This window comes from Megalops cyprinoides, chromosome 19 (genome assembly GCF_013368585.1).
Source record: "Megalops cyprinoides isolate fMegCyp1 chromosome 19, fMegCyp1.pri, whole genome shotgun sequence".
Taxonomy (NCBI): Eukaryota; Metazoa; Chordata; class Actinopteri; order Elopiformes; family Megalopidae; genus Megalops; species Megalops cyprinoides.
In genome coordinates, this window is record NC_050601.1 from 20581843 (window position 1) to 20603888 (window position 22046).

General features: G+C 47.6%; 1 protein-coding gene across 2 annotated transcripts in view; it reads right to left on the reverse strand.

Moving 5' to 3' along the window:
• Positions 1 to 22046, reverse strand: part of si:ch73-374l24.1 (protein kinase C alpha type) — a 150043-nt gene that overhangs the window by 28519 nt on the left and 99478 nt on the right. For both annotated transcript variants that reach the window (XM_036552176.1, XM_036552175.1), the window contains exons 5-8: positions 21615 to 21743; positions 10276 to 10432; positions 9977 to 10111; positions 8259 to 8352 (exon numbers count right to left, since the gene is read on the reverse strand). In XM_036552176.1, the coding sequence (XP_036408069.1) occupies positions 8259 to 8352; positions 9977 to 10111; positions 10276 to 10432; positions 21615 to 21743 (515 nt within the window). The remainder of the gene's footprint in view (positions 1 to 8258; positions 8353 to 9976; positions 10112 to 10275; positions 10433 to 21614; positions 21744 to 22046) is intronic.

Sequence of the window (22046 nt, forward strand, 5' to 3'; positions counted from 1 at the left end):
TGCATTTCTTTATATGGTACCAAGAGCAAAGTCCATTCATCTACCATTGAAATGAGGGGCACCCTGCGGTCTCTCCACTGTGCAGTACACATCTAGTTAGCGGCTACATTAGCCTCACAGCACGGTGCACGGCCTGACCCCGAGAAACACCGACGCTCTCACTCACTCCAACAGCGTGTGATGTCACGGCCTGGCAAAGGCTCCAACTGCACAACACCTACATCTATCGCTTCCCATGTAGGGAAACTGCGCAGCATAAGGCATGCTGCGCAGACTGAGTCGCCCTCCTTGCCTGCGCCTAGCAGGTCAGACACGGGGACTTCCACTACCCCCGCCAAGGTTGGACGGCCTGGACCACAGCGCCCCGTCTTTTCCCAAGGTGGGTAAACCGGTTACCACGGTGGCACCGTGCCACCAGCCCCCTGAAGCACGTTTCCTCGACGGCCTCCATCTGGTGAGAGCGCAGGCAGGCGCCTCTGGCACGATCCCGTCGCTCTCACTTGTTAGTGTCACCGACGCACATGTCGCATGTCAGGCTCCCGCTGGAGGAACCGACAAACTAACTACAGCGCTGCCTGACCCGACAGAAAGAGGGAGAGGGAGAAAGACAGGGAGGGAGGGAGGTGAGAGAAAGAAAGAAAATACTGCAAATACCATCGCTGTATACGTATATGGAGCCCTTCATAATCTGCCAATAAAAACGACCAGTTTTGCTGAGTGAGGGACACACAGACCAACTCGCTACACAGAAGGTAGCCAGTGACCACCTGTGCCTGTGCCTATATATATTTAAGACAGAGCAGCAATGCCCCAGATTGTTGAAGGACTTGTATTGTAGCAGTGAGCAGAAAGGCAAACCAGAGCCCTTTTTGGCATCATAGTAGGTCAGAATCCGCAGACAGGAACAACAGCTCAGTTTTAAAGTTGAGAAAAAGACTAAGGTGACTGTCTCTACCCTGTGGCTTCTCTAGTCGACTAAGGTTAACACTTCTGCCTGATGCAATCACACATCAACACAGACAAAGGACGTTGTTATGCCAAACACAGTTAATAAAGACAGAAAGAGGGTTTTATTGCAGAGTAAAAAGACCTATTTATAGTAGAATGCCAGTGTGTTTCATAAGCATATTTTCATTGTCCACATGCAGTTTTTATCTCACTAAATACTGCAGCAACAGCTCGTCTGTGTCACCGTGTCCTGTCCCCTGTCACTGTGGGGGCTCTTTGTGCTCGGTGGGGATAATGGGGACCTGCCACAAGACCCCGCAAAGGAGGCAATTAGATGGCCCGGAATTCATAACAAGAGGAGCAGCTTTCTTTCTGACAGCCGAGGCCCGGGCTGAGAGGAGCGGCTCTCTCTCTGACAGCCGACACCAGGGGGCCTGCGGACGGTGGCTCCGGCGCTGACAGGTTTTCTGAACCACAAAAGCTGCTAATTACAGCTTTCACCCGCAGCTCGCGCGGTAATTCGCCTCTGATACGCTGTTGTTGTGGGACTGTGTCGGGTCCCATCGGCAAGGGCTGTCAAAGCGGGGGGCGGAACGCGGGGAGAGATCCGCGCGCTGAAAGGTCACGGCGTCGTGTTGCAGTGAGGGTTTGACTGCGGTCTGATCAACTCGGATTGACTCGCGCCCGGGATAAACTCAACGGGGGACGAGCGAGGGGGACCGGGATGCTGGAAATGGGAGCACACCATGCTCATTTGGCTTGGCACCCCTGTTGAGTGCAGGCCGAGCCCTATGGCACGGGTTCGATCCCAGCCGTGTCATCAGCAGACACTGGGAGCGACAGAGCAAACTGACTTCATTTCACCAGGGTAGAGGATGGTAGGTCCTACTACTCTAAGGTACCCGTCAACTCAACTCAACCCGTCAGCCTATGAGCTGCCTAGATGATGCTGGTGGAGCCACACCTATCCTCCAATCGGTGATTACTTCATTGTGGTGCTTTCTGGGACCGGGTGGCAGTGTAGCATAGTGGTTAAGGAGCAGGATTCGTAGCTGAAAGGTTGCCGGTTCAATCCCCGCTGGGACGCTGCTGTACCCTTGGGCAAGGTACTTAATCCACAGTTGCCTCAGTAAATATCCAGCTGTATAAATGGATAACATTGTAAAGAACTGTAACCTATGTAAGTCGCTTTGGATAAAAGCGTCTGCCAAATGAATAAATGTAAATGTTTTAGTGTCTAAAACAGCTATTGTTTTGCTTCCTGCACAAATGCAGACATTTTTGCTGTGAGACAAATGTATCATGTAATTTGTTGTTCCAAAGGAGTTTTGTACAAAAAAAAGCATAAAAAATAAAAACGCATAAAAATGAAGTGGACTGTGGAGCCAGATCTCCAGACAGGAGGGAGAACGGAAGCCGAAAGTGCAGTTATGAGTCTGGCTGCGCCCACGCCCTGGGCTCATATCCCACCTCCTCTTAATTTCCCAGCAGAGCCGTTCTAACAGGCAGCCTCCGCCTCATCAAGGGCTGCAGACAGGAGTCTCCCCAGGGGCCGCGCTATAACTGAGATTCATGGTGCGCGGGAGAGCCAATCACAGACACGCTGACCGGCGTGCATCTTCCTGCCGGGAGAGCGCGTGTGTGCAAGCGCAGAGACCTCGGGAGGGAGATAACCTTCTGCGCATCTCCCTGGCTCCTCAAAATGCCTTGTACGACACCATTAACAGCACATCAGCTTAGCTCTCATCCAGAGCGACCTACAGTTTACTTATTTTCGACACGTTCTTACAGCTGGATGCAATTTGCGCTAAGTGCCTTACCCAAGGGGGCAACAGTGGTACCCTGCTTGGGAATCAAACCGGGTAACCTTTGGGTTCCACGCCCTGCTGCATACCGCTATGGTACAATGCTGCCTGCAGAGTGAACCGCTGTGTCCACGGCCCAGCAACAACATTCTGCCCCTGCCCTCCAGCTAAGATGTTCCATTCAGCACAGGCAGCCGTGGACAAGGCAAGACAGAGCTCCTTTCCACTGTATGAGGACCTCTGATAACGCTCTCTGCGCCTGTCACCCCTTTGCATCTGAAAGCACCACACAAACATACAAAAGTGTGAGTGCTCAAAGAGCAGACAGACAAGACACGCATGCGACAGGTGTACATGCCATCAGCAGTGTTACGAAGTCTCGGAATCTACTCTGAAATCCTGTGAGGACATGTTGCAGATTTACACCGGATAAAACATTATAGCAGTACAAACTGAAGGTTTTTACAGCTCTAGTATCTTACTCCATACTCAACACAGGCAACAGATTTCACCATAGTGTGTAAAAACAATGAAGAACATGTCTTCAATTCACTGTCTTCAAGATAACATCCAAAGTACATTCACTGCATATGTGTTTTTTAAATCGCATAATGGTGCTGACCAAGCACTTCCCAGGCCTGTACTGCCACCGTGTGGATGCAGCATGAGACTGCACATTCAGGTGCAGCATTATTTACATTGATGGAGTGTTTTCTATTTGAAGTGCAGATCGATACAGATTTGAGTCCTCTTACACCCAAACATTTCATGTATGGTATACCCTCTAATTTGGTTCTTCCAATAAGGTAATCCTGCCATACATTGTTATTGACCTTATATAGAGTTTTTCAGCTTGCTGTAGCCAGCCTTCAGGAAGGGCTCCCTGATGGGTCCGCATCTCTGGACATCGCTGGACTGGTTTCCATGGTAACGGACAGATAGCCAATTATTGTGGGAAATATAGAACATTCTGAGCTCCAGTCAGAGACGAGAACAGCCCGCTACGTGTCAGAGCAGCACGCGTAGCCGACGGAAACGTCAGCACTCTCCGCACACCGGACATGACACAAAACACGTTGAGCTACAGGGTTCGGACTATAAAGCCGGAAGCAGGGCTCCTTGCTCTCTTCAATGTCTGCAGAAGAATATATCCATCGCCAAGGACAAGGCCCGCTAAGACCTGCGGCGGCGATGTCAATGAAAGATGTGCTGAGAATGAATCCAGGCTACTAAGGTCCTTGGTAAAGTGAGACACTTGAGATCCTGACAGCATACGCCTGTTATAACGAGGAGCTTTCAGCTGAGTTGAACCTGAAAACCATCACTACAGGGACCCCCCCCCCATACAGCCTCCCAGGTATGGGTATGACTGTAAAGGTGGCACGCCCTCAACAAAACAAACCCTTTCCTGTCGCCCAGAGTTTTCCTTGGGGACGCCCCACCTTTCTTGTCAGGGCCAATAACCCTGTGTAAATTCCACCTGGTGATGTGCTGTCCGCCACACAGACAAACCTAATTTCTAAACCTGTAAATCCCTTTGGATAAAGGCATCTGCCAAATGAACAAACGTTAAATGTAAATGCAAACTAAATGTATCGTTTTCTGTGCTGCTGGGCTGGGTTTCAGGCGTGCGTGTCCACCCTCGTTTCCACAGCCCGTCCGTGAAATGCAGGTCACGCAGCGGGCCAGCAGGCGGTCGGAGGCCGTCTGTTCTCTTCCTCTCAGCACTGTAATGATGGGGAGGTTTATCGGACAGGAGAGAGAGCTTTGGCCACAAACAACAGTGTGACCGTCGGATCAATTCCCACCGAATCATCAGGGTGGGGCTGGGTCTACAGCTAAGCCTGAGCCATTCTAACCTCATATCTTTTTGTCATATACCAATTTTCTGCGCTAATGGAGCTTTTTGCTTATCAACAGAAACATCCACCACATCAGCTATGAGCAGGTAATCAATGTTAGACTCAAACTCCAGACTAATCAATAGTTACTAATGGGCCTGAGCCCTCTGATAAAATCATAAGCGAGTGGTGGTTCCTTCTCCTTGGAGTTTTAATAACACCTCCATGTCTCTCTGTGCATGCTGTCAAATAATGTCTGAAGGTGCTTGATACAGTAGAGATGTTTACAGCAGGCCGGAGCTCCCAGCAGGTTCCCCGGGTTCTGCTGGCGTAGACATTCTGCTTCTTCAGGTTCTCAGTGGGATTTCTGTTGGGGTACCGTGTCAATTCATAACCTCAGTTCCCTTCGTTCTAAACCCTCCCCTGGACACTACTGACACAATGAGAGGCGTCGTTACCCTGTGTGTTTATCCTGACCAGGTGGTGTGAGAGCATGGCTTCTCCCTCCTTTCGGCTGCTGTCAGAGTGGGGAGCCTTCAGGACCTTGGACAGCAGCAATCTTGCATACAGTCATTGTGTATCCATCTGTGCAAGTCACGCTTTAACACAAAATGTGGCGGTCTGAAGTGTTTTATATTCAAACAAATGTTGTTGCATTCTGCACTGTGATTGTGAGCGTAGCTCAGCTTAGTGAATCCAGTACTTTCCTTTTACAGCTGAATGCCTCCTCCAGCCTTGCAGTGCTGTGTGGCAGGGATGGGGGGAGTGTGGCCACTGTGCCAGGCAGTGATTGGACAAGAACACAACTTCGACAGGCATTTATTTATTTTGGTGTCAGCACTTTGTGACAATCTGAATTGTAAAAATGAGTTATAACAAATACATGTCATCTGATTTAGTTTGATTTATTTCGCCTGTTCTGTGGTAAAGGAAAGCAAACAAAGAACAAAGTTTTGCTATCCTACAAAAAACAACCAAAACCGAACACCTCCTGTCAGACTAGGCAGCAATGTCAAAGCACACATCAGGCAGGCAGTATCCAGGCTTCTCTCTCCTCATACAGGCGCTGATACCTCTCTTTATGATAGGCCTAACAAAGGCAACAACCAACACCGGGCTCATTAACTGAGCAGATGCCTGTCTGTGAGACTGCAGCTTCCCTAGGTCCTAAAAACCCTCTGTATTCATGCCCCCCCCCTTTCTGGTGTCACACGCAATTATGTGGCCCCTCTGGTGTCCCGCCTCACTAAATACTGTCCCACCCTCGCCAAATACTGCAAAGAACAGCAAGAGGGCGATGAGCTGCCCAAACCTCTCAACCAGCACACGAAGTTCCCTTTACCAGCAGGGAAGCGCTCGGCCAACTCACAATCCCCTTCTTTAATTTTCAAGCTCGTTCACAAAATCCATTCCCTCCAGAGTGGTAAAGAGCTATTTTGTAGAACTGATAGAAACCAGAGAAGCGAGATAAATCATATCCAACAGGCTGCTCTTTGGTAAAAAAAAAGTGCCCTCACATGCAGACTGAAATGTAAAAGTAAGTACAGCGACAAGAGCTGCTCATTAACGGTGAATGGCTGAGCTTCTGCTCAAGTCGAAGTTCAACTGAAGCGTATTTAAAGTATTACACACACACATCAGTGAGCTCTGGGCTCCCTCTTGTGGCCTGAATTGGCAGCATGCTAAACTGGGTGGTCTGCAAACAGTTTTTGATGCACTCTATCTACATACAATACACTTGAACAAATGTGTGGCTTTTATGGACACACAATGCAGTAATGGACAGGACAGAGACATTTGCTAAAGTGTTTTTGTAAAATGAACTGTGCACATTTTAACTGACAGGTGACAGGCATATTTTACTCACAGTCATGACTTCAATCATGACTTCTGTTTGCCATTTTGCCATTTTAGAAATAGGCAATATATTGCAGTGTCTTGTGTGTTGCTGCTGACTCTTATTGATTATTACTCTTCTTCAGGTATCAGCCAGAAAACATTAGTTGAACTGGATCTAGTTTAAGGAATGGAGCAGTGAATGTTACTTAGGGCAACCTGTAAGCAAATTATTACTCAGATCAGTGATGAGGTAGTCGTGACTGTACTCACACTCATTCCAGAAAACCGGGAGTGCACATCCAAATAATGGCTTACACTTACAAAACGGTAAAAATCCTGAGAAGAGTGCAGAATCTACAACAAGAACATGTTTATATTAGAAGCATCAAACCTAAACAACACCAAATACAGTAGGTTGTGGCATTTTGATATGATTGATTAATACAATAATATTGCAGGCATTTCTGTGTGTGCTGTGTATTTTTGGCTCTGTGTGGGAGAGTTTCACCAGCAGGGCGGCAGTCCATGCAAACAAGGGCGGGTGGGTGGGGCCACTGACCACGGCGAGCTGGTCAGGAGGTGTGAAGTCTCCTTAGAGGGAAACAGCAGCGCAACTGACTGGAGCTTCACCGCTGCTCTGCATCCGCGGGGGTTGGCACAGGTCAGAAAAGCCAACAGGTTGCTATGGTGACACAGCGTGCACAGCTGCAGTGGGGTGCCTGGCACAGATTTCCCTTGCAATTGGGCCTACACCAACTTATGATATTGGATTCAGAACAAAGTGGGCCCAATTTATGATGCTCAGAACAAATCGGTTCCAATAGGGGAGGTTAAGAACACAGCAGGCCCAACAGGAGAGAATCAGAAAAGAACAGTAGTAAACACCTAGTAAAATGGCTGAAGACAGAGGACAGAAGAGAGGTTCACTAAAAAGGATAAATCACTCTATGTAACAGCAACAGGGCAGAAAATGGGCAAGAAAAAGCATGAGCCAAATGCACCCTGAAATTCCTCCCCACAGCCTGAGATAGACACGCCTCACAAGCTGGCCCTTCTACAACACCAACCACCTGGAGTGTACTGTGAGCCACCCACATGCATGATGACTGCATTTTGTTGGTTAGCCCCCATCACCAATGACCCACAGTGGTCATCTTCTGTTTATGATGGCCCACGGTGGTCATGGGCAACATGTTGAAGATGAGAAATATCAGTATCTCAGCCTTTACCCAGACTGTTTTTGCTGCTGTTTGGTTCAGAAAGTCACTTGAATAAGAGTTTCCACTGAGCGTGATGACAGGTGCTGTACTGCCTCCATAAATAACAGATTACTGGGGCATGTCACTGTCTTGGTACACAGCCTCATTATTGGTAGATCACACTGAGCTGCAGCGGAATCTGAAATGGCTGGCCCCAGATCAGGCAATCAGTACTGCATGTATTTTTCTCATCAGCAGCAGAGTCTGAAAGGCTGGCTCTGGATCAGGCAGTTACAGCATTCTCCAATGCAGAGGAGAGAAACAGAGGTCCCCTCTCTGTGTAAGACACTGGAACACTTCACAGGGCCTAAACGCTGTTGCCATGGAGAAGTGGTGACACCTGCTATCACATAGTGCCCCAGATGCACTGCTCAGACTTCACAAGCATAAACCTGTAGCACAACAGCAAACGAGTCCATTAGTTAAGGAGGGGGTATTTAAATGTCCACGCCTAATCAGTTGTTTATGGGGGCACAGGGTCATTATGATTATCCCTAGTAGTCGGGTGGTCATCAGTGAATTCTCAGGTCAACATTCCAGGGTGGTCAGACCGTTAGCTTCCTCACCTCAAACTTCTGCCTCAGCTCCAGGTTTCCATCGTCCTCATCTGGGATGGGCACGTTGTAATACTCGCCCTCCTCCTGGTTCAGCATCTTATACCTGAGGGCGCCGAGATGACACGTCAGTTGATTAGTGTGGATTTGGGTGGTAAACTCCCAGCCAAGGCGCCGATCCAGTTAACATACAGCTCTGTTAACAAGCCTCAGCACACGTAGCATTTATAGCGGCGCTCGAACAAATACGATACAGTGTAAGTGCTCGTGCACAGCTGTGCTTGTTAAATGAGTGAAGATTGCCGGGTAGTTAAATTCACAGTGACTTTGTTCTTTTCAGAATGAAAACATAGAGTTGCACTATAAACATAATGACTCATTCCAGTTATTGCCTCTAGATTCAACGATCCAAACATTTGACTTGATGTAAATTGTGTTGTTGGCAAACACTACAGAGAAATGACACCGTGGGTTTATTTGTGTTTATTGGTAGTCATAGAGAAGAGGGCCTTTTCTCTTAAGTCTTTGCCTGTTTGGCTGGGTGGCGAGAACACAACTGTAGCTTGGAGCAGAATATATCTGCGTTGGCTAAGCAGAATCATTTTGCAGGGTACAGCTCAGCAGGAAACCAGCGAGTGCTGATGTGAAAGTAAAGAATTGCGGGCAATTTCTGCAGAGGCATCATTTTACTCCCTCTCCGCTGACATAAAAAAGTTTTAAAGGCCAAAAGCGTCCTCTATACAGGAGTGGGAACAAAAGAACATAAGAGCAGAACAGGTACAGAAAATTTGGCACCTTCTGGTGCCTTTTCGCCATCTAGTGGTGAGGAGAAAGTACTGAAGTTACCTTGGAGGGAGCTGCAAAACTCACTGAGTGAGCGAGAGTGTTGGGGAGGCTGCTGTCTCTAAAGCAGCCAAAACAGCTGATCCAAAGTCGGGGCCTGTTCGGTAGACTGCACTGACGGAATGTTAACAGAGAGAACGACCCAGCGCATGAGATTTGCTGTCTACGTGTCACTCAGGGCAGCCCTCTGTGCCACTGTGATAAGCTATGCCTTCTCTGGGCCCAGACGAACGCTCCGTTAAATGGCAGATTCACTCAGATGGTGTCACTTCACCTCACCGTGCTATAAAATGAATCGCTGCTTACAACCGCTGTCACTGTATATGCTGCTGTGTCTGACAGGGCTTTGTGCTGCTTGCCACAGCCTTAACTTGCATTCAGAAAACCTACTTTCACTTCACGAGTTTTTCACTCACACCATTGAGATACACCACAGTATACAGCAGTGTCACTCCAGCCAGTGCACTGGGAGAAACGGGAGAGAGATCCTTCTAGACTCATTTAAGAATGAACCCAAGGGGACTGAATCCTGGAGGGATGACGGTTAAAGCCTCAAAGTCTTTATCGTGTGTATCAGCCTTGACGACAGAGGCCTGGGTCGTGTTTTGTCAAGCGAGCAGCAGGTGAGTCACCAGTACACTGACATCTTACACTGACTAATGTACTGTCGTTGCTGTCATTGTCACAGCGCTGACCCTGATGTTTTAGGATGGTATGATGAGGGTGACAGACAGAGGTTGGTAGTATAAGGGGGGTTGCTAAGCTAATGAGACTTACTTCAGCAGGGAGGGGCAGGACAATGAGACAGACTGCATTTGGAAGGTGGAATTGGAGTAGCGGACACGTTGGGTGTTGGAGAATGGTTTCCAAATGAGAGGAGTCCTCACCAGCCACACACGGGCGACTTGATCAACTCGGACACCCCGAAGGACATGGATCCCATGAAGTCGTTCCTGGTGGTCCGGTCCCAATCCCACACCTCCACCGACAGCCGACGCTCCTTATCCGTGGGCTTCAGCTTGCTGCAAACACACACACACACACACACACACACACACACACACACACACACACACACACACACACACACACACACACAGACAGACAAGCACACACAGCTGTTGTCAGGGTCTGTGGTCACCGCTGCCCCTTAATCACACCCATTTGAGAGTCCTGCTGTACTCACAAGGTGAAGGACTCATTCCAGGTGGGGTTGAGGGAGGAGCGGATGGTGCGGGTCTTCTGCTTGGTTTCGTTCTTGGGGTCAGGGATGAGCTTAAGCTTCACATAGGGATCAGACAGCCCATTGGGGTCCATGGGGATCAGATTCCTGGCCTCGCCCACTAACGGACGATAAGCACAATATGCAGTACACATTTACACAATATGCACAACATACAGTACACATTTACACAATACACACAACACACAACAGTGATAGTGGACACTACTACTACTGCTGCTACTACTAATAATAATAAACTTCATTTATGTAACACCTTTCACACAACAGTTTGACCCTCAAAGTGCATAAAACATTATTACGAACAATGATAAAACATGACTGAAAAAATGAATGAAAAAACGCACACAAGATAGCAATTAATATTTAAACCATTCATAGAATACACACAGCTTAAACAATATCACTGGGTTGATGGAGTGTAGATTTTGGCTTGCTTTTATTATTTACTATTTCTAATTGTAAAAAGGGATCAATAACTTGAGGCATGATCTGAAGTGATGAAAAATTTGCAACTTACACATGAAATACTTTTATTGGGGTTTATAGCTAGCTTGTGATTGCGTCTGAAGTAATGACATAGGGTAAGCAGGTTTATTCCTTCTTTATCAGGTGAGATAGACAGTATATGAACAAACAGCCCTTATTGGTTCCCCAGCTAAATCTTGTTAAGAATTTATGGAAGCTGTTGAGAGCGTTCTCAGTTTGTGCCTGACCTTGGAGAGCATTTTAATACATTGTTTCTTCCCCCAGACGGAGGCTCGCAAGCTGAACCATCCAGACATGTTTCATGTCACTTTCTGTTCGATTGTATGTCTGGGGATGACAGCCACTGAGTTTGCTGTGATTTGTAGGTCCTAAGCAAATCTATATGTCGATTTGTGGTGTGTTTTTCTGCGCCGCCTGGTGCATCAGCTCCGAAGACACGTTGCTAAGCGACGTGAGCTCCGGCTCTCCCTGATTGGCCCCGTACTTGGAGCGTTTGTAAACGAAAAAATAAATCTATGTATATGGTCTAAGAGCACCTGTGATGAGTGTGTCACCTCCTGTTGATCCAGAGTGACGCCGTCTGCCTGTAATGACAGCTTACATGTATTCTTTTCTACAGCTATCCCTTTGATACTAATTAATGTATTATTTAGTATCATTATTTTCAGCTCCTGTGGTGCAGCAGGAGGCTGAGGGTGAGAGCTGATGGTCTTGCTTTGTTCCACACTGCTTACTGAAGGGCTGTCTTGAGATGACTTTGTCACGTGGGTTAGTGCGGTATGGGGTTTCCCTTGTGCTTTTTCTCCCTGACTTTAGAATATCACCCCCTGGACCTGCGTAAAGCTTGTAACAACACCGCACCATCCTCAGCACTCACACCGGATTGCTGTTGCACAACAAATGCAAGCTTTTGATGCACTCACTCACAGCCAACAGCTATTTAACACACTACAATTCCCACAATGCACCCCTGCAGGGCAAACGGGAAATGGAGGATAGGAGTATTCCCACTGACTGGGGATCTGGGCAACTCATATATGCCTGATGAGTTGCTGGAGGGTGCTGTTGGGTGGGGTCTGACAAGAGGAGTCCGACTGAGGTAACCCAGCCAATCATATTTTGCTGCTGTGTTTCCCTGGCAGGGCAGTGAGTGTTCCCTATGCCCTCCTTCATTTTATGCAACCCTGCTTTGGAATTGCCAATTGTACAGGAGGTTTGTCTTAACCACAGCAACCTCATACAGGACAGCAGAAGTGAGACGCATGCAATTGTCCGCTACACTGGAACATGGCCAAGGGCTACTTTTCACAAGTCACATAGTGTACCACGGTGAAGCGGAAGAGGTTCAAGAGAGACTCATGACACTTAATCTCTTTTGTCTCTTGAAAAGGCCACTCAGCGGGATCTGAGTTTTTTGTCATTATTCATTTCTCTTCAAAATGGCGTAATCAAGTGCACTACAATTCAAGATTTACAGTTCTGTCAGCAGACCAGAAGGGCATAGGTGTAAAATCAGTGAAAGGTAAATTGCACATTGAGGAGTACTTTTCATGCAGAGCTCCTAATGCAGGAATAACTTACCAAGATTCATAGCGCTGGCAGAGACCATTAAAGTGTCCAAGACCAGGTTTGGCACCTTCAATACACTCTAGACCACAAGCTGGAATGAGGAGCCTAGCTGAACTGAACAGCCTGTCCTCTTTATTATCAAACATTTATGATGTTGATGCTGTAATCATGAATATCTGCTCTTTGCAGGTGCTATTTAATGAGTATGAATTTTACTCGGTGATGCTGCTTCACATAGACATGAAGGTAGACTTTGACAAGCTTCATTAGCCTATGCTCCCAGAACACTGTTCTGACGGAGACAAAACAGCCCAAACATGCCCGCACACCGCTGCCTGTGGCCTGCCTGGATGATCGACTCATGTATTGTGCTCCGCTGTCTCATACTCTGCCTGCTGGCCAGGAAGACCCTTCACCCCTTTCCAGACCAAGCCCCTGTCTAACCAGCAAACTGGGAAGCAGGTACCTCAGTCACATCATGTCATTCAGACAGGGAAAACATTACACTACCAGTGGCAGATGTATTTCCCATATCAAAATGAGCTTTTGCAAACTGGGTCACACTGCAACTGCCATACACCTATGAAGATGCACCAGATCAAGCCAGAACACCACTTTGTAAGCAATGTACAGTGCGAACAACCTATTTAGTGCATCTCACTTCTCTTGCAATGCACTTTCACTGGTCACAGTGGGCACCTATATCAGATGAAAAATGCAGAAGGGGAAAGTTTTAGATCTTGCAGTTGCATGAAACTCCTACGAGCGTGTGGCAGAACTCAAAAACACTGACGCTCCAGCTTTGCTATAGCGACAGGTATTGCATCATATCAAAAGACCCGTTCTCAAATATAACCTGAGCCATCTTCTCTTCACAAACCTTTTGGAAACACACACAGCTACGAAATGAGAGCTTGCTGCAGCTAGGTGTTCCACTAAACAGGCACAGGCAGATAGTACTACATTTAGCCTCAGCGTGGGAGCAAAGCAGCTGTACATGTGCCCAATGTAATGTGCCACAAACATCATGTGACACTGTCAGTAAAAGTTTAGGCCTTTAGCATGTTTGGTAGGGGATTAACAAGGTAAATCCACGGTAGTCTTACAGAAGAGAAATGTGTTTTTTGAGGTTAATAAAGTCATATGGTTTCCAAAGTAACCTTTCCGACTCTCAATATTATGTTGAGGTGATGATGGCTGAGAGTGGTGGGATTAAGATCTGCACAGAAAGGAGTAGATCATGTCCATATCCTGATCAAGTGACAGGATATTGAAACAGAGATACAGATCTTGACTATGTTACTGAGGAAACAGTAAATCTTGACCGTGTTACAGAGAGAGCTGTAGATCCTGACCAGAACCTGACCATGTTACAGACAGAGAGAGCTGTAGATCCTGACCAGAACCTGACCATGTTACAGCAAAGATGCAGTGCCCAGGTGTGAGGTCTAAGAGGCTCCCTGATTTGTGTCAGATGAAAGGAAGAAGCTAATGCTCTTTCAACGAGTAAGATGTAATTTGGGGGTGAAATCTGTTTTGTTTTGTTCATTATTCCCTGTCATGTGTTCCAGTCCTGTGTTTCAGTTATGAAATATTTAAGCGGTCTAACTTTCAACAAGATCAACTGAGTGGCGCTGCAATTCAGAACAACAACTACTCTATTTATTCTCCTCTCCTGATAAAATTGTTCCAAATTACAAGTTTCCTTCAGAAATTAAGAGCGGAAGAGACACATGAGTCAGCAATGACTCATTTGAACGGCTAGAGAAACCGATAAGGGAAAACACCAAGGATAACAGCGGAAAACACAGTAAAGGGATGCTTCTGAGGGCTCCCAAATGCAATCAGCAGACGTACGCACATCACAGTCCGCCTCAGTCCCCCTATTAACAATTCTCTATTTCTTTTTCAGCATTGCAGAAAAAAATCTCACTGAAAAAGGATGACGCCGGCCTTCGCCTTCCGAGACGGGGACAGATCAAAGTGCGGACGAGGTGACAGCAGAGGTAAGTGACAGCAGCCAGGGCAGGGCGGGACAAACACTTGGCAGTGTCGTGGTTTCCAGAGGCCGCCCGTTGACTGGCTTTCCGAAGATGAGAGCCGTGCGGCTTTGAGGATCCTCTCTAAAGTCACTACGGGGGCATGTTTTCTGCTCCGGGAGGCGCAGGGAGACGAGAGGTTAGCCTGCAGGCACTCCGAGAGAAGTAGCGAAATGGGCCTCAGAGCCCAATGGAGAAGGACATTGTGTACTAGAAGCATTTGCTTTGTGTTACTCTGGGATAACCACACTGAAAACCATCTAACAGTGCAAATCAAAACCTGATTACAATGTAAGTAACGTTAACACTGTACATTAAACGTGCAATAGCATCAAAAAAGGACCTTACTTATAAATCACATCAGAAGAACCCAGTGCCTCCACATCGTCTTATCTGCTGCAATAACAGCCATGACCAGTAGGTGGATCCCTACGCCTTTCTATCCATCTTCTTTCAGGACGTCTACTGCAACAAGCCATCTGTGTCTTCCCCTAACTGATTTATATCATATTCATACTATACATTTTTAGGTACTATATACAGTATCATAATATACATAGCTCATGCCACGTCTACTTTATCACTATGCTGTAATCCTCTGAGTAAGAGAATAGAATATTTGTAGCACAAAAAGCATTTTTGAAAATTGTGGGTACGTTTCAGAGATACTTCAGACCAACGATTTCTAGCATAATCTGATACCATGAGGATACCATCATCTTTTGATGTAACGGATCATGGATGGGGTTCACTGTATACATAACTGATCAGCAGTATATGAATCGTTTAAATTCAGATAAAGTACCACTATTGTTCAAACTCAGAAAAGGACTGGAAGTGTGTAAATCCAAGCATAGAGCAGAGATGTGTGAATTCAGACACAGTGCTGCTACTGTGTGAATTCAGGAAGCGACCGACAGTGTGTGAATTCAAGTACTGAGCTGGGAGTGTGTGAATTCAGATAAGGTCCTGCTGTTGTTTAAATTCAGGAAAGGACCAGTATCACTATTGTTTGAATTCAGGAAAGGGCTGGAAGCGTGTGAATTCATGTATCAAGCCAGGAGTGTGTGAATTCTGGCAACGAGCCAGGATCGTGAGAATTCGGGGAACATTCCCAATCCCCGTTGTCTGTTGTCACACTCAGAAGCATTAGCAACCATTTTCTCCGCTCCTGTTGCTTGGATACAACCTCTGCGCGAGCTCCCGTCTCCTTTTTCTGGCCTTGGACGAGAAAGACGCGATGCTGCTTTTGTTCCAGCATTGATCTGGTCCTCGGTTCAGTCGCCCCAGCCCGTGTGAAACACCATCATTATTGACATTCACTTTGCTTAGCCATTTGCCCTTCTCTATGACCTCTTTGCTATATATCCATTCACACAGGTGGGCATTAGCTGAGGCAATCCAGGCTGAGTGGCTTGCTCAAGGGTACAATGAGTGTAGGAATCAAACCTGCAATCTTTGGGTTACCACGTCATGTGCTTAATAAGAAGAAAAACATAATTTTGCCCGTACGTGCAAGGTGCTGGAATTATGATGCGGGTGTGAGATAAGAGATGCCGTAAGTGGGCAGCTGAAAACAGACAGCAGCCCCACCGTTTCCCAGCAGGCATAGCGAGGTGGTTCCCACCTCCTCTCTCTCACTGTTTGATAAACAGGCAGTGAACCAGTGCACGCAGTCCTTCTACTTCAGCTTCCTCCTGGAAATACTGCGCTCCTCGTCCGGCCGTACCAGAGAACAGGCCGCTGTTCATTGTTTCTTGGAGCAGGAGCCACCCTTTAAGACATGGTGCAGCCCTGGAAAGTCTGCTCTAGGGGGCCATGCCAGCGCATGTGTGAATACATTTCACACTGCAGCACTACTGTGGAACCAGAGCTACTTCACTGTGCTAAAAACTTCTACAGGACACGGCAGGGGCGGGGGGAGCCACAAACCATTGAACCAGGAGGAAACACAGTTAGGATGCGATTAAGCTGACATGCCCTGATGACATGAGCCTCTAAAAAAGGTTTAAAGCCATGATGAGACTGCACAGCAACAGCAGAGCAGGAGATGGGCACTGCCTAAAAACATACCCAGTCCACACATGCTATGAGGATGAGGCAACCCTCACCACTGAATGGAAAAAGATCACTGTATACACTTTCAACTGAATGAAATGTAATCATTTACATTTCCTTTGTTTAACAGGTGTTTTTATCCTGAGTGACCTACATAGTTTAAAAGTTTCATATGTTTTGTATTTATACAGCGGGCAATTTGGGTTCAGTACAACAGCAGCACCTCTCTTTAGCATTTAAACCACACTGCTGACCACATATTTGAATGATTACAGTGAGAAAACCAGCTGTTATATAGGACATTAATACGTACTGTTCTTAATTCTTTATTGGTTGTTATTACACTAAGCAGAATTAATCAACAGACTGGCTGAACAGCAGAAATGGTATGACCCTTTGAACTGAAGTTTTTTTTCCTCCTTCTGCAGCTCTCTGACTGGGTGAGCAGGTGAACGGTGTTCTCACAAACATCCTAAAACTGCTGACTGTGATTCAGCATGATAAATTGCTGGTGACTTCCTTTCATAGGCACGCTCAGCAGGACTACTATACCGTAACTATTGGAAAGAATTCTATTGGTGTAAATTTGGCTGTAGAGGGACTGCAGCCCAGTGAGTGTGAATGCTGACTTAACTTTGTCTGCCATGCTTTGCTTCCAGACACTCTGTCAGCAGACAGGCAGAAAGAGGTAGAGAAAGCTTTAGGTGTGCACTGTTAAATACTGTAAGTACTGCACTGTCTGTTAAATACTTTACCTCCCTGCAGTCAAAACACAAGCATTCCTTCAGCTACCATCACACTGAAGTAGAGGGTTTCACTACAACAAGTCCTCTCAAGTAGTCTGTATATTGTATTGAACAGAATTAAACAACTTTATTTAACCTTTGATATTCACATGATATTGACATTTACTTTTTTGATGGGGTAGGGGGCTGCACCACCTTCTTGACCTTGCATGCACAGTTGATAACCCCAAGGCATGCAGCTGCTGTATGAAAACGCAGCCCAATTTGCCCCCAGCTGTAAAGGGCTGATTCATTTCTGAGACGCAGCCAGAGCCTTCTCACTTACACCTAAGAAACAGCCACCATCGATGACCAGCTCCCTGGATCTAATCGATATCTGCCCCTAACTTTGACCGATGCACGTGTTGCCCTTTTCAATGTAAACAATTTTTATTTGTCATTCATTTTTCTGATCACTGAACTCGCTGTTTCTGAGGAAGAATAACCAATAGTTGCATCTAATTGTGGATTTAAATTGAAGTGGATTGAGTGGATCGGAGCATCAGTCTCTAATTTGTAGGGTGGGAAGGGTTGGGGGGTGGGGGTTGGGGGGCGGGGGGGCGCTGATGACTGCACGTGGACACCGGGAGATCGGCCGTCTTCTAAGAGCGTTTGCATCACTCTGGTTGCCATGGCGCCTGGCAGGGTCATTAAGATCTGTGGGAGATTCGGCGGGCTAAGAGGAAGCGGTCGCACAGTGGAGCTGTTGCTCCTGAAGCAGCGCGTCTCGGATACCGGAGCTGCTCGGTGACGCTGCGCGTGCGACGGCTTAGAGACACAGTCTCCGGTCTCTTCACTGCCAGAAGGTTCACACCTGAATGTTGAGAAAAACCTCAACATCCTTTGAATATTATAGACGGGGAACAGAGAGTAGCTGTGCATGCTGGGAAATGCAGGCAGAGAGGAATCAGGGTTGGAAGGCAATCCAGGGTGGGGCCATGTGGTTCGCACCTTTTGGCAGTGCTGACACTTGAGGGAACACTGATAAAGTGGAACTGATCTGGCTGGTGGACAAAGTAAAACCTTTTCTAACCTCAATAAGTAACAAAAATATAGGTAAGACACTGCAACTGAGAGTATTCGAGACAGAGGAATTTTGATTCACATTTTATCGGTGTAGTAGCAATACTGCACTACCTTATAACTACCAAATAACTTTTTTAATTTAATTTTTCTTTTAGTTCTGACTATGTATGAACACTAAGCTGCAAAAGACTTTGGCAAACCCCATACTCTGCTGATGCTTGGTGCATAGGTGAAACCAGCAAGGAAGGGAAGACTTGATGTTACAGGAGTATGGCAATGTTATGTCGTCTAACATTATGCCTCCAAACTGTCAACAGGGGAACCACTACCTGGCACACAGCACAGCTGGTTGCTCCATACCCCAGAGTGTTCCATGCAGAACATGGAACATCTTTCTCCATTCTGAAGGAGTCTTAGCGATGAAACTGAGGTTCATTCTACCAGCACAAATGCTAACTTTGAACTGTACTGCCTTTCCGCAATGCCAGCTTAATTAATTTATGTGAACAATGCATTAAACGGGCAAGTGACCAATGCTCCACTAAACTAGACTAGATGAAGTGAGTGGCGTCCATTTCCTGGCGAGTATTTTTGTGAGGGGGGACCCCAGCCTCCGTCTCAGTTCCCTAGGCCTCGCCCCTCGTTCTGGAGGTACTGCTCTCCCTTCTGCCCTGTTTTGCAACGGGCTTTGAGGGCCTGAGGATGCTGGAAGACCCTCTGGGAAGGTTCTGTTCTGCGCCAGTCACATCGAATCAGCTTCCTCGCCAAAGCTATGAACTCCAGCGCTCCCGCTCGCGTCCGGATGAAGGCGAGAGCGCTAACTCTATCTGAACAGACATGTCGCAGGGTGTAGCAGGTTTCGCCGCCTCCGGCTCGCGCTTCGCCTCATCCTGCAGAGATCGACGCGAGAGACTGAGAGCAGGGATGTACAGTCAGGACCAATGAAGGCATGGCAGATCCCTCAAGATCCAGTGAAACGAGGAATGCAAAAGAATAAGCCACAACGGCAGGCCTCCCAGAGATTATCACATTCTGCGCAAGTGGGACCGTACAGTGGCAGCGCACATCCCAAAGCCTAGAGGACACATGAGCACACTCTGTCCTGAGAGAGGAGGCAGGACCCCGAAATTGGGAGCTGCTGTTGCCGTAGGTATGACAGCTGGGAGACCTGTCAGTGCGTTCACCGAGCCCCAGTGGAGCTGCCCCCGCTGTCTGCTTCCTAAAACTGTCCTCCCCTTACATTTAAAGACAGGAGATAAACAACTGGACATGTGGCCAGACAGCTGGCCTTTTCTGCTGTGATGGAATGCATACCTGCTGCTTCGGCCCCTTCTCTAACAGTGAGCCCTCAGCCTCTGCTCTGACTCAGAGATTAGACTCAGAGAGACAGGCCATGTACACATGCATGCACACACACGCACGCACACACACACACACACACACACACACACACACACACACACACACACATATATATACATACAGATGTGTACAAACACACAAACATGCACACAAATGCCTATACATACAGATGTGAATATACACGTACACATGCACACGCACACACATATAGATGTGTATATACACACACACACGCACGCATGTACACACACAAACACACACATCACATGCACCACACACACACACATATACGTAGGCACACATGCACAAAAACACATGGGTTCACATACACACACACACACACACACACAGACACACACAACCACATGCCGTTAGGCACTCCATCATCTTGCTTGACAGTCTACTTGTGGCGGTTCTTCCAAGTGTGCAAACATGTCACTTTAAGTAAGACACTCTTTCTCAGTGCGACAGGCTCAGGGAAACATACATTACTGCTGCTAAATAGCTACGAAAGGCCTCTGCACCTCAGTGGTCTATGTCACACACCAATATTCCCACGTACATTACTGCTGCTAAATAGCTATGAAAGCCCGGTCTGTTTCAGTGGTCCACATCATGCTCAGACAGCTCTGTCCCCATGTGAGCGGGGAGCGGGAGCGCTATTGCTGTCGTTTCTGGTCTCCCAGAGAAACGCAGAGATGCATGTTGATGGGCGCACCCCCGGGCCCGGCGTCTGATTGGCAGGCTCATTTAGAGAGGGGGGTGGGGGGAAGCAGGAAGCCGGCGGCCACCCCGTCGGCTTCAGGGGGATCTGGGACTTCCTGTGCGCGGGCGGGGTGACATTGGGAACCACACTCCTGCGGAGGCAACACCTGTGCCCACGGAAACGTCTGCGCAGACACGAACAGAATCTGAACTCTCCGGGCTAATGATGTCCCCTGCAGTCACTGAAGCATCCGCGCAGACGCACTCAGAGCCTGGCTTCTACAGGCTCAATATGTCCCCTTCTGAGAGTCACCTCTACCTCACCAAATGGCACACAGACACACACACACACACACACATAGGCGTACGCACACAGTTTATGCTGAAGCCTATTTGTGCAAACCCACACACATTGGCTCTGGAATATTCACAGCACGGAGTGCCCAAACTGATCCTTCAGGCACTCCACGCCTGAGCAGAGGAGCCTTACAAATGTATAATGTATATACATATATTAAACTGGAGCTCAATTTGTCCCACCAGAGACACCGTGCATCTCAGCTTGTCGCCCATTCAGATTAGATGTTATAAGGGCCCTCAGAAATGAAGAAGTGACCTGGCAACTAACGCTAAATGGTCTACATAACCAGACTGTAATGACAGGCCACTACGGACAGTTTTAGACAGAGGGCGAACCGACCTTCAGCTCGGCAGCTGGAGATGCACTGGCACTCTAGTTTAACCCAAAGGCCGGCACACTGGAGCTCAAGTTTATAATAAAAAACATAAATAAATAAATAAATAATAAATATAAAACTCTTCCGAAAAGGTTGAAGAGATTTACAATTTGAGGGTGACACAGAACTGCATCGTAATGCATCTAAAACCCCAGAAAGCGCAACCTGAACATGTAAATCCAAACTAACTAAAATACTACACTAACTAAAATAATGGCATTCTACACTATGTGAATGCTGCAGACAATCCCTTATTTATAATCGGAGTAAATCTGTGTAAGTCTAGAGGTATAAGCCGATTATTTGAACAAACCTTCAATATCCTAATTACATTATAATCTGTTGATGAGCCTGCTCAGCACCGATTATGATATTAAACCTGCTCACGGATTAGGATGGGGAGCCGCGAGCGCTCACGGATTAGGATGGGGAGCCGCGAGCGGGGGGATTTGCGGCCTGCTCCACCCCCCACGGAAGGGGGTTGGTGTCGTCGCCCGACGGGCCCCGCCCACCTGTGACGTGCAGCTTGTCCCCGGAGACGTCGATCTTGAGGAAGAGCCGGCCGCGGCGCTCGGTGTGGTCCGTGCCGCACAGGCTGGGCACGTTCATCACACACTGCTTGTGGACGTTCATGTCGCAGGCTGGAGGGACGGGCGGACGGACGGACGGGCGGGCGGACGCGTGGAAGGGGAGAGAGAGAAAAAGAACATGTCTGAGGCTCACGCCGGCATCTGCGGCAGCCGGTTTCGAGGGCCTGCTCTCGGCCGAGATCAACGGGTTATCCAAAACGCAATGCTAAGCGATAGTGTGCACGTGCACACGCGTAGTTGTGCGCACCTGCACAGGCACAACATGAGCACGCTTGCATAGATTTGTACGAGCACTTGCACAAAGATCCACATTTAAAACCAGAATTGTGTGACCCAGAGATTTTATCTATTTCT